The 23,049-nt window shown below is 39.1% G+C and overlaps 1 protein-coding gene across 1 annotated transcript in view; it reads left to right on the top strand.

Annotated features, from left to right (window-relative positions):
- The window catches only part of necab3 (N-terminal EF-hand calcium binding protein 3), a 48,868-nt gene extending 29,237 nt beyond the window's left edge, over positions 1–19,631 (top strand). The window contains exons 5-13 of the mRNA XM_036571217.1: positions 134–231; positions 7,794–7,930; positions 8,477–8,598; positions 12,362–12,441; positions 13,292–13,345; positions 13,632–13,744; positions 15,609–15,686; positions 18,361–18,452; positions 18,727–19,631. Of these exons, the coding sequence (XP_036427110.1) occupies positions 134–231; positions 7,794–7,930; positions 8,477–8,598; positions 12,362–12,441; positions 13,292–13,345; positions 13,632–13,744; positions 15,609–15,686; positions 18,361–18,452; positions 18,727–18,755 (803 nt within the window). The 3' untranslated portion in view covers positions 18,756–19,631. The remainder of the gene's footprint in view (positions 1–133; positions 232–7,793; positions 7,931–8,476; positions 8,599–12,361; positions 12,442–13,291; positions 13,346–13,631; positions 13,745–15,608; positions 15,687–18,360; positions 18,453–18,726) is intronic.
- Positions 19,632–23,049: the final 3,418 nt, after the last annotated feature.

Genomic DNA, 23,049 nt, shown 5'->3' with positions numbered 1-23,049 from the left:
CAGATATGTGGTCATTTCCTTTTTTTCTGCCTTAGCTAAAAACTGCACCTTTTCTGTGCTGATGTATCCATTCCATTCTGTCCCACCTCTCGCTCTCTCTCTTTTGTCCTCTCCTCCTCTTCCTTCCCTTCAGATTACTTTTCTCAGCATCTCGGGGAGTATTTGAACGTCCTCTCAGCTCTAGAGAAGCTCAATGTTGCCATCCTGAAAGCAATGGACAAAACTAAAGAGGTAAGATAACAACAGAAGCCCTCAAAACAGGCATTTGTGCGAATGAAGATGGTTCTCGGAGTGTCGTTAGAATTCAGTGCAAAAATATGCAGCCACTACCACAAAACCAAGGAGCTGTGATTCTGTTGTGAAGAAAGGCAGAACCTCCTCCACAGATGGAAACTTCCATTGGGCTAAAGATACCGGCTGTTTTTGAGCAATAAACATCACTCTGTGTAGATTCAGGCCTGCCTGCTTGCATGAATTAGCATGCTGAAGTGCTGGTGTGCTGCTGCGAGCTGGGTTTTGTTGTTGTGGAGAAGTGGAACATCACTCTAGGTGGAACTGTGGCGTTGAGGTGCAGGCCTGTGCATCTGTAGTGCTTTGTCAGCACATTAGGACGGGCCTCAGGAGGAAAGACTGCAGTTCTGTGTGTGAGTGGAATTTTTGAACTGCTTTCGTTCAATGAGTTTGTTGTTGGCTTAGACAAAGTCCATGTCAAACAGCACGCCTGATGTGGCAGGCTGGATGTGAAAGTGCAGTTGGGGTGATTGTGTACGGAAATATTCTTCAGTGCTGTGGAGTTTAGTCTTTGGGGATTGATCTTAGGAAATATAGCATTAAATGTAAATCTGTGTTAGCATCCAGACTTCATCTAATCCTGTACATCCACCTCTCCATCTGTGCATCCATCCATTTATGCATATTCATCAACCATTTACTTATCTACTTATCTACTCATCTGTCCATTCATTCATGCATCCATCGTTCTTTTACCCACCCATCCATCCATCCATCCATCCATCCATCCATTCATTCATCCATCCATCCATCCATCCATCCATCCATTCATTCATGTATTCACGTAGATTACCCATCTGCTTATTCACCCATCATCAATCCATTATCCGTCTGTCTATTCATCTATCAACCCATCTATCTACAAGATATATGAATGAGTAGGAGGCGGATAAACAGGTGGATAAGAAGATGGATGGATGGATGGATGGATGGATTACCCATCTGCCTATTCACCCATATATATATTTACTAATCAATACATCTATCTGTACATCTGTCCATTTATTAATCTGCTTATCCATTCATTTATGCGGGGGTAAATGGATGGATGGATACACGGATGGATGGATGGATGGATGGATGGATGGATGGGTGGATAAGCAGATGGACAGATGGATGGATTATCCATCCACAAGACAGACGAATGGATGGATAGGTGGAAGGATGGATGGATGGATGGAAGGGTTACCCATCTATTCACTAATCAATCTATCCATCTGCTTATCCATCCATCCACCCATCCATCCATCCATCCGTCCATTCATCTGTGTATCCATTTATACATCTACCCACCCATCTATCCACAAGACGGATGAATGAGTGAGTGGTGAATAGATGGATTCACTTGTCAGTCCCACCACCGATTCATCCGTTTGCCTTTCCATTCACACATCTACACATGATGAATAGATGGACAAATGGATGGATGGATAGATCCATCCTTTCATCCGTCCATCCGTCCGTCTAACCATCTACCACCCACGTACATCTGTCTTTGCGCTGCCTTCTCAATAAGAACCACAAAAGAAATTTATTACACGTTTTCATGGTTTCCATCTTTATGATTGCTGGCAGCTCTTTGTGTGTTCTGTAACTGAGTGTGCTAATCATTGTTTTGACAGTTAGACCTTCAGATCGATGCCTCTGTGAAGATCCAGTACTCATCTCAGACAGAAGGACATCTGGCTATATGCCTGCTTATTACTTAAACCGTAATTTGGGAATTTAAAGATATAAAATTCTGCCGAAATGTTCTGTCTCCTAAGCTACGATGGCACCTGCAGTTATTCACTTGTTGTGCTGCTGCTTACCTTATTGGCAGGTGACCCAGCAGAGACTGATTTTAAATTGCTCATAATTACACTCATTTACATTAGAGTCACGCATGGGCGGATTTTTGCAGGAAAACAAATTATGCTGATATTCATCATCCCCTGCTGCAAATATTTTCCTGCTGCAACAAAATGCTCTTACACTGCTAGAATTTGGCAGAGTAGCAAAATGAAATGGACACAATTAGCCAATGACTGCGAGGTAACTGAGGCACTGCCTGACTTGAAAGAATGAAGAACCAGGACCAGGCTCTTTTATGAGTATTAATGATCAGGTCTGTAACAGCACTACATGGGACATCGAGTGACGTTCTATAAAGGTCATGCATATTTGAAAATGTTGTTTTTAACTGACACACTTGCTTCTTTTCTCAAAACCTGAACACCAAAGATGCGGGGCGAACAAATTATTTACAGAGATGGTGCAAATGGAAATGTGGCCCATATTTGCGGCTGAATAACTCCAGCTGAAGGAAGATGGCGTTTCAAACTGACATGCAGTGGAATTGATGAGTCGTGCATCAGATGTCAGTCAATGAAAGACATCTGAACAGTTTTGGAGAAGAGTTTTGCTGTGGTGTTAGAAATACTCAGATAAAACCAACTTTCTTCACTGACTTCCAACTTCTGGGCCCATGCTTCAATTCCTCACTCTTATAACTGTATAACTTTTATATATGAAATATTAGCTTATAGTAGTTATTTAACAATTGATAAGTGTTCCTGACCCAGATTAAGCCTAATCCTAGACTAAACAGAACATTTAAAGGGCATATCCTCCATTTTTCTTGTAATTTGTTTTTGTCCATGAGGTCCACTTATTATATTTATATGGGTTTATGTACCAAAGCAGTCATAATTAATTTTCACATGACCATGACCAACCTCTAATTATCCCGAGGAATTAACCAGGCTGTTTTTGTGAGTGACTGATGTATGTAAATGAGCTCTGTTCTGATTGGCTGCCCTGTATCAAGCCTCATTTAAAAAGCAGTCCTTTCCTTTAAGCTTGGCGGGAATGGGTGGGAGTAAGCTGATGTTGGCTGAATAGGCAAATAAATGTCAGTGCACTGTTTCATGACATAACCAAAGCAGTGCATTTAAAAAGGGCTGTTTTGCAGCTAAGTTTCCATATGTGGAGTGAATTGTGTTTTGAAACTTTGACAGCATTTACATACTATATCAAACTGTTTTATTTCTAAAAAGCAAGAACATTTGGAGTTGCATAATATGGACACTTTAATGGTGAAACACCAATAGTGAACAGCACTTTAGTCCAAGACTAAATTTAATCCTTGTCCAAAGAACCAGACACTGTTCATATATTGATTTATGTCATGCAAACCTACTAAAATTCTCACACAGTGAGCTGAGCTGGTCGAATGGCTCGGATGTCATGCTTAGTAAAAGCCGTTTTTGGTATAATGTAAATTTAAGTGCCTCCTCAGTATCAGGTTTCAGACACCAGACAAAACAGATTAGCCTCTAAGGAAAAACACTGTCATGCATCAGATCTCATTCAATCAGGTTTAGCCAGGCAGTTTTGAATCTATCACAGCACTGAATTGTAAACTTTGTGTAACATTTGCAATTCTGTTTTTTATTACTAGGTTAATTATATATAATATGTGGTATACTCTGACCACAGCCTTTACTGAACTGTATTTTCTTTTATTCGATAAAGATTAAGTTTTGGCTCACGTGCTATCACTGTGCATGCTCCTCCATCTGCTTTGGAGTTAGGTACCGTCTCAAAATTACCTGAAGAAAAAATATTGCTTGCGTTAGTAATAGTTATAGTGCTTATAATAATAGTATCATTGTACGCACATCAGTGATAAAGCAACACTTTTTCTTCAGGTAATTTTAAATGGTTCCTAACTCTAAAGTGGACACTGGAGCAAGCACAGTAGTAGAGTGGGAGTTGGAGCTTCATCAGTGTCAAATAAAAGGTAACCCCATCCATATCACCACCTGGTTTAACTGTTTACTGTGGTTATTTTCCACACAGTTACCCAAATAATGGGATTCTGTTACCAGAACAGGCCTAACTGCCTCACATTTTAGACACATACTTGTGAGCACATATTTTCACTCTCTGTCACACACACACGTACACGCTCACAGGAAATGTCACTTCATATGGTGTGATCTGACAGCAGTGGGACGGCACTGAACTTCAATACTGACTGATCAAGAAACTTGTTCGGTCTCATTTGTCATGCTGAGGTTGTGCGTCTGATAGATGCTGAAGGACTAAATAAGACTTCATTATAAGATTTTTGCTCAGCGAGATAGCTTCCTGAGAGTGCAGTAGGGGAGTGTGATCGTATCATTTATTAGACACAGGCCCCAGAGGTACTAAGCTCTTGATTGATTACAGGACGATTTCGCCTACAAGAATAAAACTGATAAGATAAAAGGAGACAATTTCCTCAACTGCTGACACAAATGCAAGTATGTTCAACAGAGTTTGGCTAGATTTTGTTTAGTATTAAGCTCTTAATCCTCTACAGTCTCAGGGGTGCTGCAATGTGACATGCGTGTCTTCCCTGCCCACAACACTGTGGCACTGGAAAAGAGAAACAGAAATAGTCCTAATGTGGATTAAGGAAAGGATGTTAGATATTTGCCTTTAGCTTTGTGGATAAATTGCATTATACATCATACTTGCTGTTTGCTTGGTTGCATTTGCATGTAAGAAAGTGAAACTGTAGCGTAAGAATGTGATGTACAAATCCGTTAATTGGACAAGAGCCCAATAGTTGTTGTTCTGGCTCTGAAAAGAATCTCAAATGACTATGAGTGTAGCGTAGGGGCGGAGGCAGGTTGCAAATGCGAAGTAGCTTTAATAGGGACTGTCCAGTGCTCTTAGTCATAGCAGGCAGAGGTCAAAACACAGGTAGGCAAAATAAAAGGCAGATCCATACTCAAAAAGAGAATAGCAGGGGTCAAAAACAGGGAAAACCCAAACACAAAAAACAGGCTCAGAAGCAGGTTAGGAACACAGAGACTTCACAAACCCTCAGTGAAAACTAAGGGGTTTAATTGGCAGTCTTAATGTGCTTGGAATGAGCTGCAGGTGTGTGGAAGAGGAGGACAGTGGGCAAAGCCAGGGAGAGTCCAGGTCAAGTCTTCCCAGAGTGGGGAAGACATGACAGTGAGGACGTCGAACGACTATGAGGGTAGTCCCTTTTTGCAGTCCCCCCTAGTGGCCGTTCCACCGGCGGAATGGAAAATTGACTTTTTGATTAATATAATCAAATAAAATATCTTTCCCCATAACTCTTTTATCAGATTAACTAGGACTCTGTGTGTAACTCTGTGCTCAGCAGCAAGTGGGCAAAACTGATAAGAGATAAATCAGACAGCACCACTGCAGTCTTCTTCATATAAAAAAATAAGTACAACTGGCACAATAAAAAGTAGGTTTTAAACACAATAAAACACTTATAAATGTTGACTTGCTTGCTCCCCTTCAAAGCACCTTCTTCCGTTTTTGTAAATCATACACATTACCATTGAAATACCTTCCATCAATGTTATTAAAGAACAAAAATGCATAGTGCAGAAACCGAGGGACTTCCAAAACAGGCAGAAATGGTCCTGGCATTTAATGAAAAAGGGGGAAAATTGCAGAATGGGGATATTTGCATCTATATTGTGTAATCCTTATAGATATTTCTTTAATTCTGGACATTGTCCATCCTTTTCAAGGACAAACGGACGTAATCTTGTAATCTTAAACAACAAATCCTTTGTCATCAATGACTGCCTGAAGTAACCAAAGACCGTACCAAGCTCTGCCAGGCCTGTAATACAGTCATATTCTGTTATAGCTTATTCTGTGGCTTTTTAGCCTGACTCTGTCTTCAGTAAGTGATATGCATGCTCAGTGGAGCTCAGATTGCGTGATAAACAAATCCAGTCAAATTTAGCCTGTATACTTCACATTTCAGAATACTCCATAGTTGCTTTAGTAGCATGTCACTGTCCTGCTGCAAGGTGAAGTGCTTTTCACTTGGTTTTGAGGCATGTGGTCGGGTCAGATGCTGCTGTTTGCTTTAGAATTCACCCTGCTGTTGGCTTTGGCCGTCAAATCATCAAGAAAATCAAGTGAGTCATTTCCTTGGCAGCCATACATGCCTATTCCATCATGCTTCACAGATGAGATTGTTTGCTTTGGATCACGATGTATTTCTCCACACTTCCCTCGTTCCATCACACTGGTGCAGGTTAATCTATGCCTCATCTGTTTACAAAACTTTGTCCCAGACCTTTGCCAGCCTATTAGGCACACTAGGTTCTCAGTATAACTGTAGCATTTTCTGTTTATGAGCCTTGGTTTGCATCTTGAAATCTTAAAACCACTTAGGGCGTGCTGGTGTATTCCTCTTCTTCTGGTCTTCAGCACATCCATGGCTCTGTCCTCAAGAGTGATCCTGATCTGTTCAGCACTCTTTCTTTAAGATTGTGTTCTCATACTCCTGTAATCTTGTGAGATTTGCTAAATTGTTTGCTTTTGTTCACGTCACCACTTTATTCTTGATTCATAACTGTACAAATGTACAAACTAGTTGACCTTGACTCACATAATGTTTTGCCACCGAGTTTGATTGATTTTATTATGATTTGTCAACCATTTTTCTGATTTTTAATGTCAGTAAGGCTGACTCCTGATTATCTGCTTTACTGGCATTAACACAGATTAGATTAGATTAGATTAGATTTGATTTGATTAGATTAGATTCAGCTTTATTGTCATTGTGCAGAATACAGGTACAGAGCCAATGAAATGCAGTTAGCATCTAACAAGAAGTGCAAAATACAGTATTATTTACACATAAAGTGCAGGAAAGTAAGTCCTCATGCTGAAAGACAAGAGCCATGGATTCAGAAATGATGTCAACTGGAATTAAATCTGGACCTTCTGTAGCTCATTTGCATGAACTAATGATGATACGTTATTCATCTGGCCAAGAATCATCTACGCAGCTAATTGTCCAATTATGTTTGGTCCCCTAAAATCCAGAGACTATGTATTAGTTACACTGGTGACTATACAGTTCACCCAGTATAGATTTATATTTAAATTAAAGCTCAAATTTAAGCTGATATTATGCTTTAGCATCTTATTCATTGTCTCATCTCATATTCAGTGTTCTGGAATACAGGGCAAAACAGTATAATTGTGCCCCTTTCCGACTGAACTCTATACAGATTCCCACTACAGTTACAGAGTTACAGAGCATGAGGGGTGGGGAACAAACAAACACAGTTAACTGTATAAGCAGTTGAGAAAAGCTGCTCTGTTACTCTGATGCTCTGTAAATACATTTACTAGGATTTAATGAGGAAATAACAAAAGAGTACTGAAACTTCCAGTTTTCTTCTTCACTGTCCTCATTTTGACTAAATTCTATTCAATTATTAGCATGACTGTACCAAATACATTGTTGCTTATTAGGGTTTATCTGTATATAGCCAGACATATTTAGTAGGTTTACTAGTAGTCTACTATTAATATAAAGAATGAATATAGAGAAGAATAAATTTGTAGACAAATTAATATCAATGATAGAGGTAAGGGGGCTGATGAGGATTATGGGATATTGCTGAGGAGTTTGTGATATGCTCTGGCATATTATAAATCTCTCCCTCTCTCTGTAGGAGTACCAGGGTTCATCCGTGTTGGGGCAGTTTGTGACGCGTTTCATGTTGAGGGAGACATCCAGCCAGCTGCTGTCTCTTCAGATGTCTCTGCAGTGTGCCATGGAGGCCGTGGAGGAGCAGAGCAGCCCTGCACCGTGAGAAACACACACACACACACGCACACTCACTAAAGTCAACACTGGCAGTACTGCTTTCTATTCCTCTAGCCTAACACAGCAATTAGTCTCTTAAAAGGGGATGGGGAGGTCAGCTTTAAGAACTAAAAGCGATAGAAACAGCTTTTCTTTCATGCACTACAAACTCCTGAAATGAGACCCGTTACTCTCCGTGAAAGTCTTAATGAATCTCAGCACCACTTTTGTGTAGGTGTCTGTTTCTTTGCCGCTGACCGTGACGAGTTTCTGCCACATCCTTCTTGCGCCCACCTTGGTCTTAATATCTTCTGCCAATTTATCTTAATTTTGTTTAATTGTTGATTCAGTGTTTCCTCTCTCGCTTTTCGACATGACGTCAGCATCGCCAAAGCAGCTGAATGCAAGCAGCTGACAGTTATAAAGAGTAATATAATGCTGTTAATTATTGTGACAGCTGGAATCCTTTGTTTTTCCACTTTCTGTTTTTCTTCCTCCCTCCCTCTTCTCCTTCCATCCTTCACTCTCTCTCTGTCTTTCTCTCTTTAGGGCTGAGGTGAAGATTCCAGAGCATCTCTCTGTACAGAAGAATAACAGAAGATGCGGACGCAGAGTGCAGAAAAACATGTGCTTGTCTCCGACAGACCCGTACTCTGGCATTCTTACTACAGGTAACAGTGCACACTAGGGGAGGAAATGTCTCACAGGTGTCTGACTTTTGATTGGATTATGATTCTTTAGGAAACGATTTAATGCATCATCATACGTCTCAGATTTCACTATGATTTAGTTAAATTTTTTGGAGACTGTTTTAGAATTATTTTTATTTTTATTATTTATTTTTATTTATTAATTGTATTTTTTATTTATTTGTTTGTTTTTATTTTTACATTTTGTTGGCATATCAAAATCTCATAACTTAATTTTGTTTTTCCTACACCACTTGTGTACTATTTTGCTTCTCTTTGCACTGCATGAATATTTTTTGATGAATGGTCCAATAAGTCCACTTATTAGATTAGTGTGGGTTTATGTACCAAAACCAGTCATAATTTCTTTTTCACTTTTATGACCATTTTCAGACCTCTCTTCATCCCTTAAAATTCAACAAGCTGTTTTTTGTTACTTGGCCAGATATATGTAAACCATCTCTGTTCTGCTGGCTGCTCTATATTTTGCCTCATTCAAAAAGCAGTCAAAAACAACTCCTCAGAATATCAGTTTGAATGGATGGAGCTAAACTTATACAGGCTGAATAGGCGGAAATATGTAAATATGTTGGCATTCGTGTCTCCACAAAAGCATGAATTTAAAACAATATTTTTACAGCTTGGTTTTCATATAAGGACTATATGAACTGGGGAGTGAACAGTATGTTTTGAAACATTATCAAGCTTTAAAAAAATTACTTAAATTACTTTTTCCATTATATGGGCCCTTTAAGAACATTTTGCCTCCTCTTATAAAGTTACCATTTTGGAGATGTGAGGTTTTATTATGATTTGAAGTAATGATTTGAAAATAGCCAGAGAATTTTATTTTGGCCAAAATATGTACACATACTTTTATTAAACATTATAATAATAATGAAAGTTTATAATCTATTTTAACATTCCAAAATCAATACAATTTCAGTCAGCACCTTCAACTCAATGCAATCGATGCACTAATGCGTTTACACCCCTAATGCACACGTTCTTTATCCTGACTGTGAACCTGCGGCCTTGGTCTGGATGTGGTCTCATTCTTAACCACAGTGTCTGATGCCTTCTGAAATTTCAGTAATGTGAAAACCCGTCCACACTTCTAATTAGTGCTGTGCCACTGTTTAAACACTAGCGGAGGCTGAAGTCTCAGCTGCTGATGTGTTTCTGCAGCGATGTCTGCTTCGCCGCCTCGGCCTGACAGTCGTTATCGGTGGCGCAATTACTGTCAAAGAAACATTAGCCTTGTGTTATGAGCCCTGCCATGGTGTCACTTTGACAGCATAAAATTAGCCTGAGTGTTAGAGCTTGTCTTTGAAAGCTCAGGGTCAGGGTCAGGGGCTTGCGGTTGTGGCTGTTGTGGCTGAGTCTTTGTCTCAAGAGCTATGGTCTTGATTGCATCTGTTATGCACATACACTTTATATTCACACTAGCAAAAATTTATAACAGTAAAATTTCATGAAGACTGATATAAAAACACTTGATTCTGTAATGGGTGCTAATATACCACAAATTTAATCAGATCATTTTTCAGACAACCAAAAAATACCGGTGAGCCAAAACAGATGAAGCAAATAATGTTGATTATCTCGTAACAGCAGCCTAGTCAAGGGTCAAGGTCAGGGATATATTAGACAGTATATGAACGTTTGGTTCCTTGTAGTGGACATGTTGGATGTAGGGGAAATGGGCAGGCATGAAGATCTGAGTGACTTTGACAAGCGCCAAATGGTTATGGCCAGACAACTGGGTCATATCTGAAACGGCAAAGCTTGTGGGGTGCTCCCAGTCAGTAGCTGTGGGCTCCTATGGACACTGGTCCACTGAGGCAAAAACCATGAACCGGCGACAGGATGTTGGGTGCCCTCATTGATGCACGAAAGCAATAAGGGCTATTCCATCTGTTCTAAACCAGCAGAAGGTCTACTAGGGCATAGAAATTTTTAATGGTGGCTACAGAAGAAGTCATAACACACATTACACATGTTGCTTACTGCCTCTGCTTTTGTAGCGCCAGACTAGCTTGAGTGCCCACACTAAACCTGTCCATCGAAAACGCCTACAATGAGCACACATGCATCAGGACCTTGGAGCAATGGAAGAAGGTCGCCTGGCCTGATGAGCCCTGATGTCCTTTACATCACATGGATGGCTGGGTACATGTGCAGCATTTCCTTGGGGAAGTGATGGCACCAGGGTGCACTACAGGAAGAAAACAAGCCAGTGGAGAAAGTGTGATGCTCTGGGCTGTGTTCTGCTGATAAAACCTCAGTCCAGGCATTCATGTGGATGTCAATTTGACATGTGCCTCCTACTCTGACCAGGTACATCCCTTCATTGCTATGGTATTCTCCAATGGCGGTGTCCTATTTCACCAGGCTAGTGCACCCAGCCACACTGCGTACGTTGTTCTGGAATGGTCTGAGAAACATGACGAAGAGTTCAGGGTTTGGTCCTGGCCTCCAGATTCCCCAGATCTGTTTGACTGAGCATTCATGGGATGTGCTGGAACAAGAAGTCCAGTCTGCAGCAGCTTCATCTTGCAAATTACAGAACTTAAAGGATCTGCTGCTAGCATCTCGGTGCCAGACATCACAGAGCACCTTCAGATGTCTTGTACAGTCCATCCATGCCCAGGCAAGTCAGAGGTGTTTTGGTTGCACGCAGAGGGCCAACAGCATATTGGGCATAGTAGTCATAATGTTTTTGCTGATCAGTGTACAGTATTTGGTTGAGAAGTCATTCAGGAAATAGTAATGTATAATTGTATTACAGTACAAAGAACACTTGGTCCAACAAAGCATATTCAGAGAAGAAGGCACTTGGATCCTTTGACAGACAATATACAGACAAGTTAATATATCAATAATTTGTGGTCTAATTAAACAATTTAAAAACACATTAGATTTGAGATCCCTTTTTATTTGGATAGTCATCTATATATGATCTAAAAATGCTAAAATTAAGTGGTAAAATTCAGTTGATTCTTATTAGGATCATGAATTAGGATTAGAAATTAGTGTTAGGGTTATGTTAAGGTTAGTGATTTTATTCTAAGGATGAGTAAAAAGTCAAGATGTTGTTAATAGATAATTACTTATGATATGATATATTAACCATCTGCAATGGATCATCCAAATGAAGCTTACTGAGATTAAAGCTGTATAAAGTGAACCTGGAGCTTTGCCAAATGCCTGAAAACAAGAGAACAGCAGAGGGAGGAGAGCTGTCCTTCCCTCCCACTGAGAGGCCTGCAGCAATTTCTCTGTGGACCTGCAGGAGCACAAAAGCTTGTCTGTTTTTTGAGTGCACTGCAAAAAACATCTTGGCAAGTGAATGTCTCTTGAACGGAGGCAATATATTTAATATTACCCAGCATAAGAATATCATAAGATTATAAGCGTATTGTATTATTCTAAGATAATAAGAATGAATTGGTTTAGACGTATATTTGTTTACTGACTTTAAGTAATCTTATAATATGTAATGATTTTACTGCACTGGCAGTGTAGTAAGATCATTACTTTCAAGAAATAATGCTTGACGGAATTCAATTTTCTGCCAGTGCAGTAAGATCATTTCACTTAAAGTAAGTAAACATGTCTAGACGTAGACTGAAGATTCTTATTATAATCTTACAGTGATCTCATTATGGAATTATATGTGTACTATATTGCTTACATTCAAGATGTTTTATTTTGCACTGTGTTGGTGTGAATTATCTCCCAGGTGTTACCGTGGATACAGATGATCACTGGTCCTCTCAGATTAACAGACTGCAACAGCTCATTGACAAATTGGAGTGCCAGGTGACCAACTCTGCATATTCATCCATCCATCCATCCATCCATCCATTACACGATACATACTGAATATAACTCTGCTAATTTGTCTCTACATCAGTCTGTCTGATTCCCTGCCTGTTAATCAGTTTTCATTTTCCTTCCATATATCCATTCATCCATCCCTCCATCCATCCATCCATCAATCCATCCATCCAGTCATGTATCCTGCCTCTCAACCTGTTTGTCCATAATAAGATTAATCTACTGATGAAACATATTGGTATGCAGCAATTCAACAAGCATTCATTCAGTAACACGATAGCTTTTTGGGCTTAAATGGCTTACAGACAATTCATTAGAAGAACTGTGATAGGCTTGTGAGATTGTGTTTAATAAACTATTGTCTGACTATGCACCAATAAGAGTTTTATTACCATAAAACATTTGTTGTTTTCAGATGTACATCTGCTTGCACTTATAAATTAACATCATTAAAACGTTCAAGAACATTAAAACATTTAAATATCCATTTAAAATAAAGTGTAGTAATTTACCTTCCTGTCCTTTAACTGTCCTTAAGTTTTAAAATAATGTACATGAAATAATGTACTGTCACATTAAGTGACATGATAAAGAATAAGGGACATCAGTGAAGTTTTCCAAGGAGCTGAGTTCAACAAGCTTGTAAATTTTGCTTTTGTTCACATTGATAACTTATATTCTTCATCTTTGACAAACAGTGTGTTTCCTGATGTTTAAATCATCTAACTGAATTGGCGATCATGATAGATAAAATCTAGCAGCGATTCATGGTGCTATCATCAGTCAGCTCAAGCCTAGATTTTGATTTCCAAATACTCCTTTTCGTTACCAGAGTCCAAAGCTGGAGCCCCTGAAAGAAGACCCGCTGGCCAGCACATATAAATCAGTGAGTGTCCGTCTCCTGCACAGCTATTGCAACCGTATCACTTATATATAGCTCTAGATTCTGGCCATGCCTGCTGTCTATGCTGACGAGATACGAATGCTGAGAATGCAGGTTCACTCATCTAATCAATAAGCTTTGAGGGAGTCTGGCTTTGTTCTTTAGATGTATTTATCTTCACTCAGACACACACTCTCTCTCTCTCTCTCAATTCTCTCTCTCTTTCTTTTTCATAAGCAGCCCTCACTGTTTCTCTGTGTTTCTTTTCCTCTATCTGTCCTCCATCTAGAACATTCTGTTGGTGCAGAGGCAGATGACGGTGACAGAGGAAAATCTTGAGGAGTTCCAGAAGACCCTGAAAAGCTATGCTGATTCCACGACTAACCAGAACGACAACCTTCAGTGAGAATTAACATGCACATAAGAACTTTCACACACTTGCACTGTATAACTACATGGCCTTGCATGAAGTGGCATAAGCAAAGGCGAACAGACTTGTGCTGCAGCTAATGATTATGTCTCTATTCAGTGGATCTATCAACTATCTTTGTGCTAATTGACTAATCTAGCGGTTCTGTTCCAATTTCAGTGAAAAAAATTATTTAAATAATGGTACAAGAAACCAGAATTTGAAAAATCACAATCGAAATATTAAACTGCATTTGTTTACATTATTGTTCTATTTATTTCTCAACTATTTTTCTTTTCCGATCGATCGACTTATCCAACAGTTACGCTTTCTCAGTTGAAATTGTTGCTGAATCAAAAGTGCAGTTGAGTAAAAGAAATGATGGAGTTAAAAAACAGACCTATTATTAACTAAAGTCTCCAAACAGTTAATAAAATAAAATAAAATAACTTTATATTATTTTCTCAATTATCATTTAGTGTCTGTTTTTATTTTTCACCCTGCCACCTTTCCTGTTTTCTCGATTCTAGCATACATTTAATTATTTATCTGTTTCCTGTTTCATCACAGTTTTTTTTTATCATGTCTTAAAATTGTGGGGGACGTAACTGGCCAAAGGTTTTGCATTAAACATTGCTATGTTTATGGCTGACATGAACACTGTGTTAGCGTATGCAGCTTGTCCCGGAGGCATCCTAAAACAGATTTAACAATGGATTTTGTAACTGAATTGCTCCCTCAGTAGGGCAGTCATTTTACTGTACTGTGCTGTACAGTGTATGTCCTGGTTTCCAGTATGTAGCCTAACATTACATTTGTAGTTTCAGTGACTTAGTAACTATCAGCAGAAGCAGAAAACATGAGGAAACTCATGTTTTTTTGTTTTGTTTCGTTTGTACATTACTGTAATATTGTGTATCCACTTTGCATAGTGTTCACTGCACCACACTGTGACTTTTGTAGGTACATTCATTTTCATTAAAAGTAAAGAACATTTTTGATTTCTTCTGTCAAGTTACAATGTTAGAGAAACTTTGTTTTTTTGGGCAGCAACAATATATATTACACAAGCACCTCAACCTCACACACAGTGGACACATTAATCAAGTATACCTAAAGCTACAAAAGAGATTACTGTCTGCCTTGTTAAAGAACTTAAAGGAATCCCAAATAGTCTTGCTTATTGGCTTTCTGACACTGTTTTCTAAAAATCGACAGAAGTGCATCCTATAGCTAAAAACAATACACAGTCCAACCATTCTGAAGTTTGATTGTGTTCATGTTTACAGAAGAATTGCGGTTAAGTCAAATATGTGATGATTTATGCAGGCTAGGTGGGGTATGAGCTTCCATTATTACATTATCTCCATTGTGTTAACTTAATTATCTACGTTAGTCTTGTGTAAAATTGCTGACACCAAACATGTCATGGCTGATTGACTACATTTGGGGTAAGGAGTAAAACTGCCTAAATGTTTTTTGTTTTTTTTTTCGCTGAACTATCCCTTTAACAACCCACCCACCACTTAAAGTCCCACTTAAAAGCAGTAATATTGAAGACTTTTTAAATATTCAGGTTGATTTCTTAGCTCATTTCCCAAAGGAAATGTAGTCATAAGTGATGATTGGTTTATCTAATGAGCTTTTTGTTCTCCAGAGGGGAATGCTACAAGCTCAAATCATCAGCAGACGCAGTGCATCACCAAGCAGGAAATAAATGCTCGAAGCAAATGAAAGCAAATCTGCTTGTCACAACAGGGGAAAAAGAAGAAATTGAAGAAACTGATGTTTTGGTGTTTGGTGCAGCCGCTTGACACTGATTAGAAACTGATCACCACCATCCCTCCTTTCTTACAGCGTGTCCATCCAGAAGCTGCCTGAGAAGAGCTGCTACATAATATATGAGTTCTGGCAAGATCGCATTTCCTGGATGAGGTATGTGTGTAATTGTGAAAGTGTACTTGTATAACACAGAATGCTTGTGAGTGTCTGTTAGCCTGTTTGGCCCACCCACAGACCTTCTGATGCCTTTTGAACGCTAAGCAGTTATCTTCAAGGATCTGAAAGCTTCACTCTCACTGGCTGTCGGAAGATTGAATCACAGAAGCATGCAAGCTCTTCCAGGCGACCTTAGTTTTTTTCTGCTGAGAAACTTGGATTGGTGAAAGTTTGTGAACTCAATGGCATCTCATGCTTGAAATATATTCAGGGATTTTGTTTGAGGCAATTACTTACCTAATAAATGAGACATTCTCGCAAATCTGCTGAGGGGATATGAGAAATTATATTTCAAGCATGTCTGACTCTCTGCAAACACTTAACAACTCATGTTGTGGGCACTAACATTACATTTCCCAAAGACCTCTAAACTATATACCAGCAGCGTAGGCAAGAATGCATTTTAGGCAGAAATACAGTGGGAAGTGGGTAGGTCAACTTGGGGGATACAGTTTCCAAACACAAAACAATAGCAAGATTGTGAACACATCAAGCAGAATGCTTTATTCACATAACCGTGAGCAACACTGCCGAGATGAGGAACAACAACACAGCAATCTAAAAATCCTAACTCTTATTATTCTAGGCCAAAGCACACTGCCACAGCAGGCATGAACGTGTGCATGTACCATTTATGTCTTACCCTTGATGACTGGATGCATTAAAGCAGATGCTTGCTTTGACATTGTGACACAACCCACCAAAGCTTTTGTAGTGAGAAGGTTGTAACCACCAAATTCACAGATCACTGAAGACAATGATTTTTTTTATCTGTTTTTGGCTTTGGACACAGGTAGAAAATAACATAGTCTGACTCACTTTTACAGATCCCCCCATCTTTTGACCATAGTTGGAGCTTCAAATTCAAACACTGTAGTGCGTATAAGACTTGAGGCAATGGTGGATAGCAGTGGTTGCTAAGCAGTGATTGGAGGGCTGAGAAAATAGATCAGAGTTTGGGATTGGTCAAGTGGACTAAAATAACTGCACTCAGGAAACAAGTCAAATTTTGTTATCTTAAAAAATGCAGCGTAAGAAATATCCTTTCCTCTTTTGATTGGGCCCGTGATCAGTCTGGATCCAGCCTTACCCTACCCTGCTGTAGTCATACACAAAAGTCTGGGCGCCCCTGGTCAAATTATGTGTTTTGCAACACAGAAAATGTCAAAACATTTTAATTTTATTTGTCACAGCCTACATTTCTGAACAGGAAAACACATGAATAGGAATAAAAGTCAGATATTAGTCACCTTTTAGCATTTTATCGAGCCTTTGCTCACTCAGACACTATCACAGTGCATCCAACAATAAAGGCAGCGTGTTCTGTTATACAGTGATAAAAAACACAGGAGCACACAGAAAGCACTAATTCCACATGCTGATCTATTTGACTGTGGCCAGCATGGACAGTGCACATGCTGTAGCTATTCTGGCGAGAGATGAAACAAGCTAAAGGGCACATCGATAAAGTCTGAATGTATCACTGACAAGATGTTCAGTTTGATAAGGTTAACCAGTAGATACACTATAGCCTGGGTTACAAAATATACAGTCATATGCAAAAGTTTGAACACCCCAGTCAAGTGACGTTGGTTTTCTAAGTGAAACTAAGCTGAAGCGCTACATTTTTTTCAATTTTATTTTTCCTCTTGAGGTTTGCTAATAACAGTTTTGTGGTTTTATTCACCAAATTTGTTTGAATTTTTCTTACATCACCATTTTCCAACTTCTCTTTATCCCTCGGAGTTTAACAGGCTGTTTTAGTTACTGTGTCTTAAAATTCACAAAAAATGTACTGTGTCTCATTCAGAAACCACTCAGAGCTGAAACTCTCCTTAGAACTTAGTGTGTGTATGGGTAGAGCTAAACTGCTGTAGGCTAAATAAGTGGATATAAATATATTTCTATTTATTATCTATAATGATCTATATATTACTATAAATAAGTAAAACCTCTAGTATGTATATAAAATGTATTCTCAGTATGTTAAATTCAGCATATGAACAGTAGCTGTGCATTAAAAAGTGTAGAAATGTGTTTCTCTGTAGATGATGTGGTAACGTACTTTCATTTAGAAAATCAACAGAAACATGGTATTCGACCAGGGGCGCCCGAAACTTTGCGTATGACTGTATAGCTGGCATTTGGGTGGATCAATGCTTAGTGGTTGACAGCCGAAAGAGCAGCGGTCAGTGATTGGTTTAACATGTCAGTCAAAGGCCTCTTCCAGTCAAAGCTCTTGAACTACTTAAGAAACAGTGGACTTTGTGGAGATAATCAAAAGCATATGTAGACTGTGTGTCTGTAAATTCAGTATTAGGAAGAAAGCAGGTCAGTGTGTGTGTGTGTGTTTGTGTTCCCTTGTGGTTTTGTGTGCTGCCAGATTCAGTAGTCTTAAGAGACACACTTTGCTGAAGAGCAGATGGCCCATCTCCTAGGAGATACTGCCCCCTCGCCCCCCCCCAACTCACACACAGACCTGTTTTCTTACTCAGGCCCTCGGCTGTTATGTAGGTGTGGCAAGTAATTTTTCTAGACCACTAATTAACAAGTCAGGGTGTAAAAATAATAAGTTCTGTCTGTCTGTCTGTCTGTCTCTCTGCTGTATTAGTTACCTGCAGTCTGAGGCCAGTAAGACTTTCCAGCGCTGTATCATAGACATGCTGGAGGATCCTGAACTCGTCTCTACCATGCTAATGCCTGGTACGTGAGTGTTTGTGTGTGTGTGTGTGTGTGTGTGTGTGCTTTTAATAGACTTTTTTTAGACCTGCTCATAAAAATGCATTTCAGAATCAATTTTCTGGGCCCTGAGGGGAGAAGATGTGTTTACATTAAGGCTGCAGTCACAGCCGTTATGTTAGGAATTTTTAAAAAAGTGGAAATTAATCAATGCTTTCTGTTTTAATATACATTTTTCTTTTCCTTATCTCTCTCTCCCTCTCTCTCTCTCTCTCCTCTCTCCCTCTCTCTCTCTCAGCATCCTGGTGGATCATGACAAACAATTAACTCCCAAAAAAAAATGCAGTATGCAACCTCCCCTAACAAAACAACAACCGAAATCTGAAACCGATCCTGCGTGTGTTCGCCTCAATCCGAGCTAGGCAACAGCATACTGATCTCCTCCTCACGTGACTGTTCCTCATGGCTTCGTTTTTGTGTTCCTTCAACTTTCCATCTGTACGAAAATGTAAAAAAAAAAGAAAAGAAAACAGTAACCAGGCATGGTTCTAATCTCTCTAGCATGTATAGAAAATTGAAGTGACTTTTTCTGCTCCGTGCACAAGCCAGTGGCAAAGCTTTTGAAGCTAACGTGGCTTTGATGTGGCAACAGCTCACAGATTTAGAAAACCGAAGAACTAAAACCGTAATAACACACATATGTGGAAAGAAGGGAATACTCGCTTCAGCGACTTCAGACTTGGTGTTTTCTGCTTTGGGGTACCATTTACAACAAAAAAGATATAACAGAAATAGATATTTAAGACTGCATGCTTGTTAGAACTTTAGTTTCAGACATAGCTGACTTAAGCCATCGTCCATGCTTGCTCAAGGAGACTTTCTGAAGATAAGATCGAACTGTGTGATTCTGTGGATAGAGTAGTCCTTATGTGGAACTTTGCTGTTCTGCCTTGTGGTTCCTCAGTCGATACCTTAATGTTCCCAACAGTTCTGTTCAGTTTAAGCTAAGTATACCAGTTCTCTGAATCACTTCTTTCCTTTCTCTTATTGTTTCCGGATCATGGATATATTGTACATGTTGTGTTAAACTGCTTGACTTAAAGAACTATGCTGAGATTTATTTATGTATTTATTTACTTTAGGTCTTTATCTATTGTATTTAAGCATATAAGATGAAATAAAACTAAAAATATTGTTTGTGTACCGCATAGTTCCCATCACATTCTTTGCGTCATCGTGATAACTGACTTTTTTCCCTTTTTTCAAAGCTTTCAAAGAAGTTTCGGTTTCAAGGGAGTCTGCATCCCTTGACAAATTAGAAAAAGTCTTTTCAGTGTTCTCTTGCTTTATACACCTCAGTGCTGTGAATAGAGAGTTTTAATAAGTTCGTGGCATTGACAAGTAAGAAGATAGTCAGCCGGCAGGAGTATGAAAGTTCTTTGAGAGTCTTATGAAAAGGCCTAGCAGCACTTGACGGAAATGACTGAGCTCTTTTGTCTGTGTGAAGCACTTTTGCCGACGCTCTTTGCCATCAGCAGTCTCATTAGGGTTTTATAGTTGCACATAAATCCCACCATGAGTCTGTAATAGCGATTTCTCAGGCACAGAAACAACAGTAATTAGGTGTCATAGATCTTTAGCTCCATGTCAATAAGGCTAATTGGAGCCCCTCGAGAAACCCTCAGCCGACTAACACACTTCTGTAGCGCAGAAATTTGTGAGAGTCAAACTAAACAGGCTTCTTAGCAAGGTGCTCTTCTTAACTCACAAATGTACAGAACCGGTCCAAAGTTTGGACACATCGGGGAATTGTCATAGGGTTTTTCTTACTATTACAAGTTTCCATGTTTTAGAAGAGCAGTGAAGACATGAAATTAAAAAAATTACAGGTATGAAAGTTTGCAGAGACCAGACAGATCAAAAAAATGCTCTTTTACTTGATGCAGCTTTGCAGCTTCTTCTTGGTCACTCAAGCAGCTTCATGAGGAGCCACCTGGGATACTTTTCCAAAAGTTTTGAAGAAAAAGAAGTTCCCACATAAACTTAAAGCACACATGAGCAGCACACATAACTTTACTGTTTAGATTTTGCTTAGAAATAGATTTAAAGCATTCAAAGGGGAATTCCACCAAGTTTTCTGTATAGTTCAATCACTGAGATGTAAACAAAGTCAGTCAGAGTGGTTTGATGTTCTGGAGAAACTTACACTTAGATATCTTTACAACGGTGGTGATAGAAACCATGAGTCACAATGATGACAGCTCAAACATTCAAACATTGCATTGTAATTTGAATATTGGTAAAATAGCAGTAAATCTTTTTTTTATTATTTATGGGAACTAGTTTGCCTTGTAACACCCTGCAGGTACATCTTCGCCGCAATAATATGTTTAGACCACTAGCTTATCTAAGAACTACCATAAAACGCCTCATCAGGCAACATCCATAATTATGTCATGTTATGTGTCTGTGAAGGAGCTTTTAGCTTTTAGAGGCATTAAGCACTTCAGACTTAAGGTTCCTATGACCACTGCTGTGAACAATTGACTCTAGAATGGTGCACTTCACATCAAGCCACTCTAAATGACTTATGTATATATATATATATATATATATATATATATATATATATATATATATATATATATATATATATATACACACAGTGGTGTGAAAAAGTGTTTGCCCCCTTCCTGATTTCTTATTCTTTTGCATGTTTGTCACACTTAAATGTTTCAGATCACCAAACAAATTTAAATATTAGACAAAGATAACACAAGTAAACACAAAATGCAGTTTATAAATGAAGGTCTTTATTATGAAGGGAAAAAAAAATCCAAACCTACAGGGCCCTGTGTGAAAAAGTGATTGCCCCCCCCGTTAAAACATAAATTAACTGTGGTTTATCACATCTTTGGAAAGCTGAGTTCAATTTCCCTAGCCACACCCAGGCCTGATTACTGCCACACCTGTTCTCAATCAAGAAATCACTTAAACAGGACCTGCCTGACAAAGTGATATATATATTGCTTTTGGAGCAAAACCTTGTATCTCCATTGTTTGTCATTTTTTCAGTTTTTGACATAGTTTGAAAATGCCATGTTCCCCTTTACAATATGTGTAGAAACATCCCAAAATTACTATCCACTGACTTACATTCTCATTTTGGAGATATGAGGTTTTGTAACCATATATATATATATATATATATATATATACACGGTTGAATCCCCCTTTAAACAGAGATCTGTGGATTATAATGCCTTATGGATCATGAAAACCATACATTCCATTCAGTTGAAATTTTTGATCGGTGCTGTATCTACCCATCAAGACATCTTCTGAGTCATATGGAGTAGACTGGACACAATATCAGTATGACCACTGGGAAATGTGAAAGTCTAAAGATCATAGTTTTGTCAGTTATAGAAACAGCTGAAAGGTTTAATGTGTCTTGGTGAAAAGTTTCAAAACCATGACAGGGTGTAATGATGAGGGAGACTCAGATTCAGCAGGAGGGAAACTATGACTAACACTGGGAGATAAATCATGACAGGACATGACAGAGGAAGAGAAACCGCCTCAGTTGAGGTTGGCAGTGGTTAAATTCTCAATGATGGTTAAGAACACAGTCAGTTTTGACAAAACTGAGCACAGCCATCTCAAACTTTACCACCGAATCCACAGTGTCCTTGACCCAGACTGAGCTGATGTTTTTCTACTAAGCAGAGCTAATGAGCACAACTGTGCACTCTGGTCTTATGAGAGTTCGCTTCCTTTTCTGTTCTTCGGAAAGTTTTCGTTTTGGAGAAAGTGCAAAGGAAGCCATCAGCTCGTTTGCCAGTTCCAAACTTTTAAACATTCTCTTGAGCTGCTGGTTCTCTTTCCCTCTAACACAAGTTCAGTGCAGCAATGTTCTGAGAAGAGCTGAAACTTGTGGGCTTGGCATTTACAAAGAAGTAGAAGAGTAGGATAACTTTTAAGCTTGTTAAAACTTCAGTTTCAGACATTGCCGACTTAACCCATTGTTCCTATTTGCTCAAGTATATGATTTCTAAATATTGAACTGTGGGATTCTGTGGACAGACTAGCCTTTATGTGGAGCTCTTCTGCCTTGTTGTAGCTCAGTCTATATGTTAAAGTTCCCAAGTTACAGCAATTCTGTTCAATTTAAGCTACACTAGGTGTCCAAAAGCATCCAGACACCCTTTCTGATTAGTGAATTGTATCACTTTAACCCCTTAAAATTCCAGACTTACTGCATACTAAAGCTTATTATTCAGTAACTACGTGGACTTCAATGCAAACTGGCTGAGCTATTCTTATAGAAGTGTGTAATAGAACTTTGGGCCTGCCGGTGGGCCCTGGCCATTTAAGGGGCTAAATTCTACTTATTGCTGACACTGGCAATGTTTAACTGCATCACACAGCTTGTATGATCTTTATAAAAAAGCACTGCTAATAGTATGGAACACTCTGGGGCATCTGCACAGGAGCCTACGGTCACCTTGCCTTATGCTGAGCATCAGCTAAACAGTATAAAGCCCCCCAGCATTCGGCTGTGGAGCAGTGGAACTGAGTAATTTACCGTCATGGAGCTCCAACCAATAGCTTTGAGGTG

Source organism: Colossoma macropomum, unplaced genomic scaffold, assembly GCF_904425465.1.
Source record: "Colossoma macropomum unplaced genomic scaffold, Colossoma_macropomum, whole genome shotgun sequence".
In the NCBI taxonomy this organism is placed as follows: domain Eukaryota; kingdom Metazoa; phylum Chordata; class Actinopteri; order Characiformes; family Serrasalmidae; genus Colossoma; species Colossoma macropomum.
This window is presented reverse-complemented; position numbering and strand designations above follow the sequence as displayed.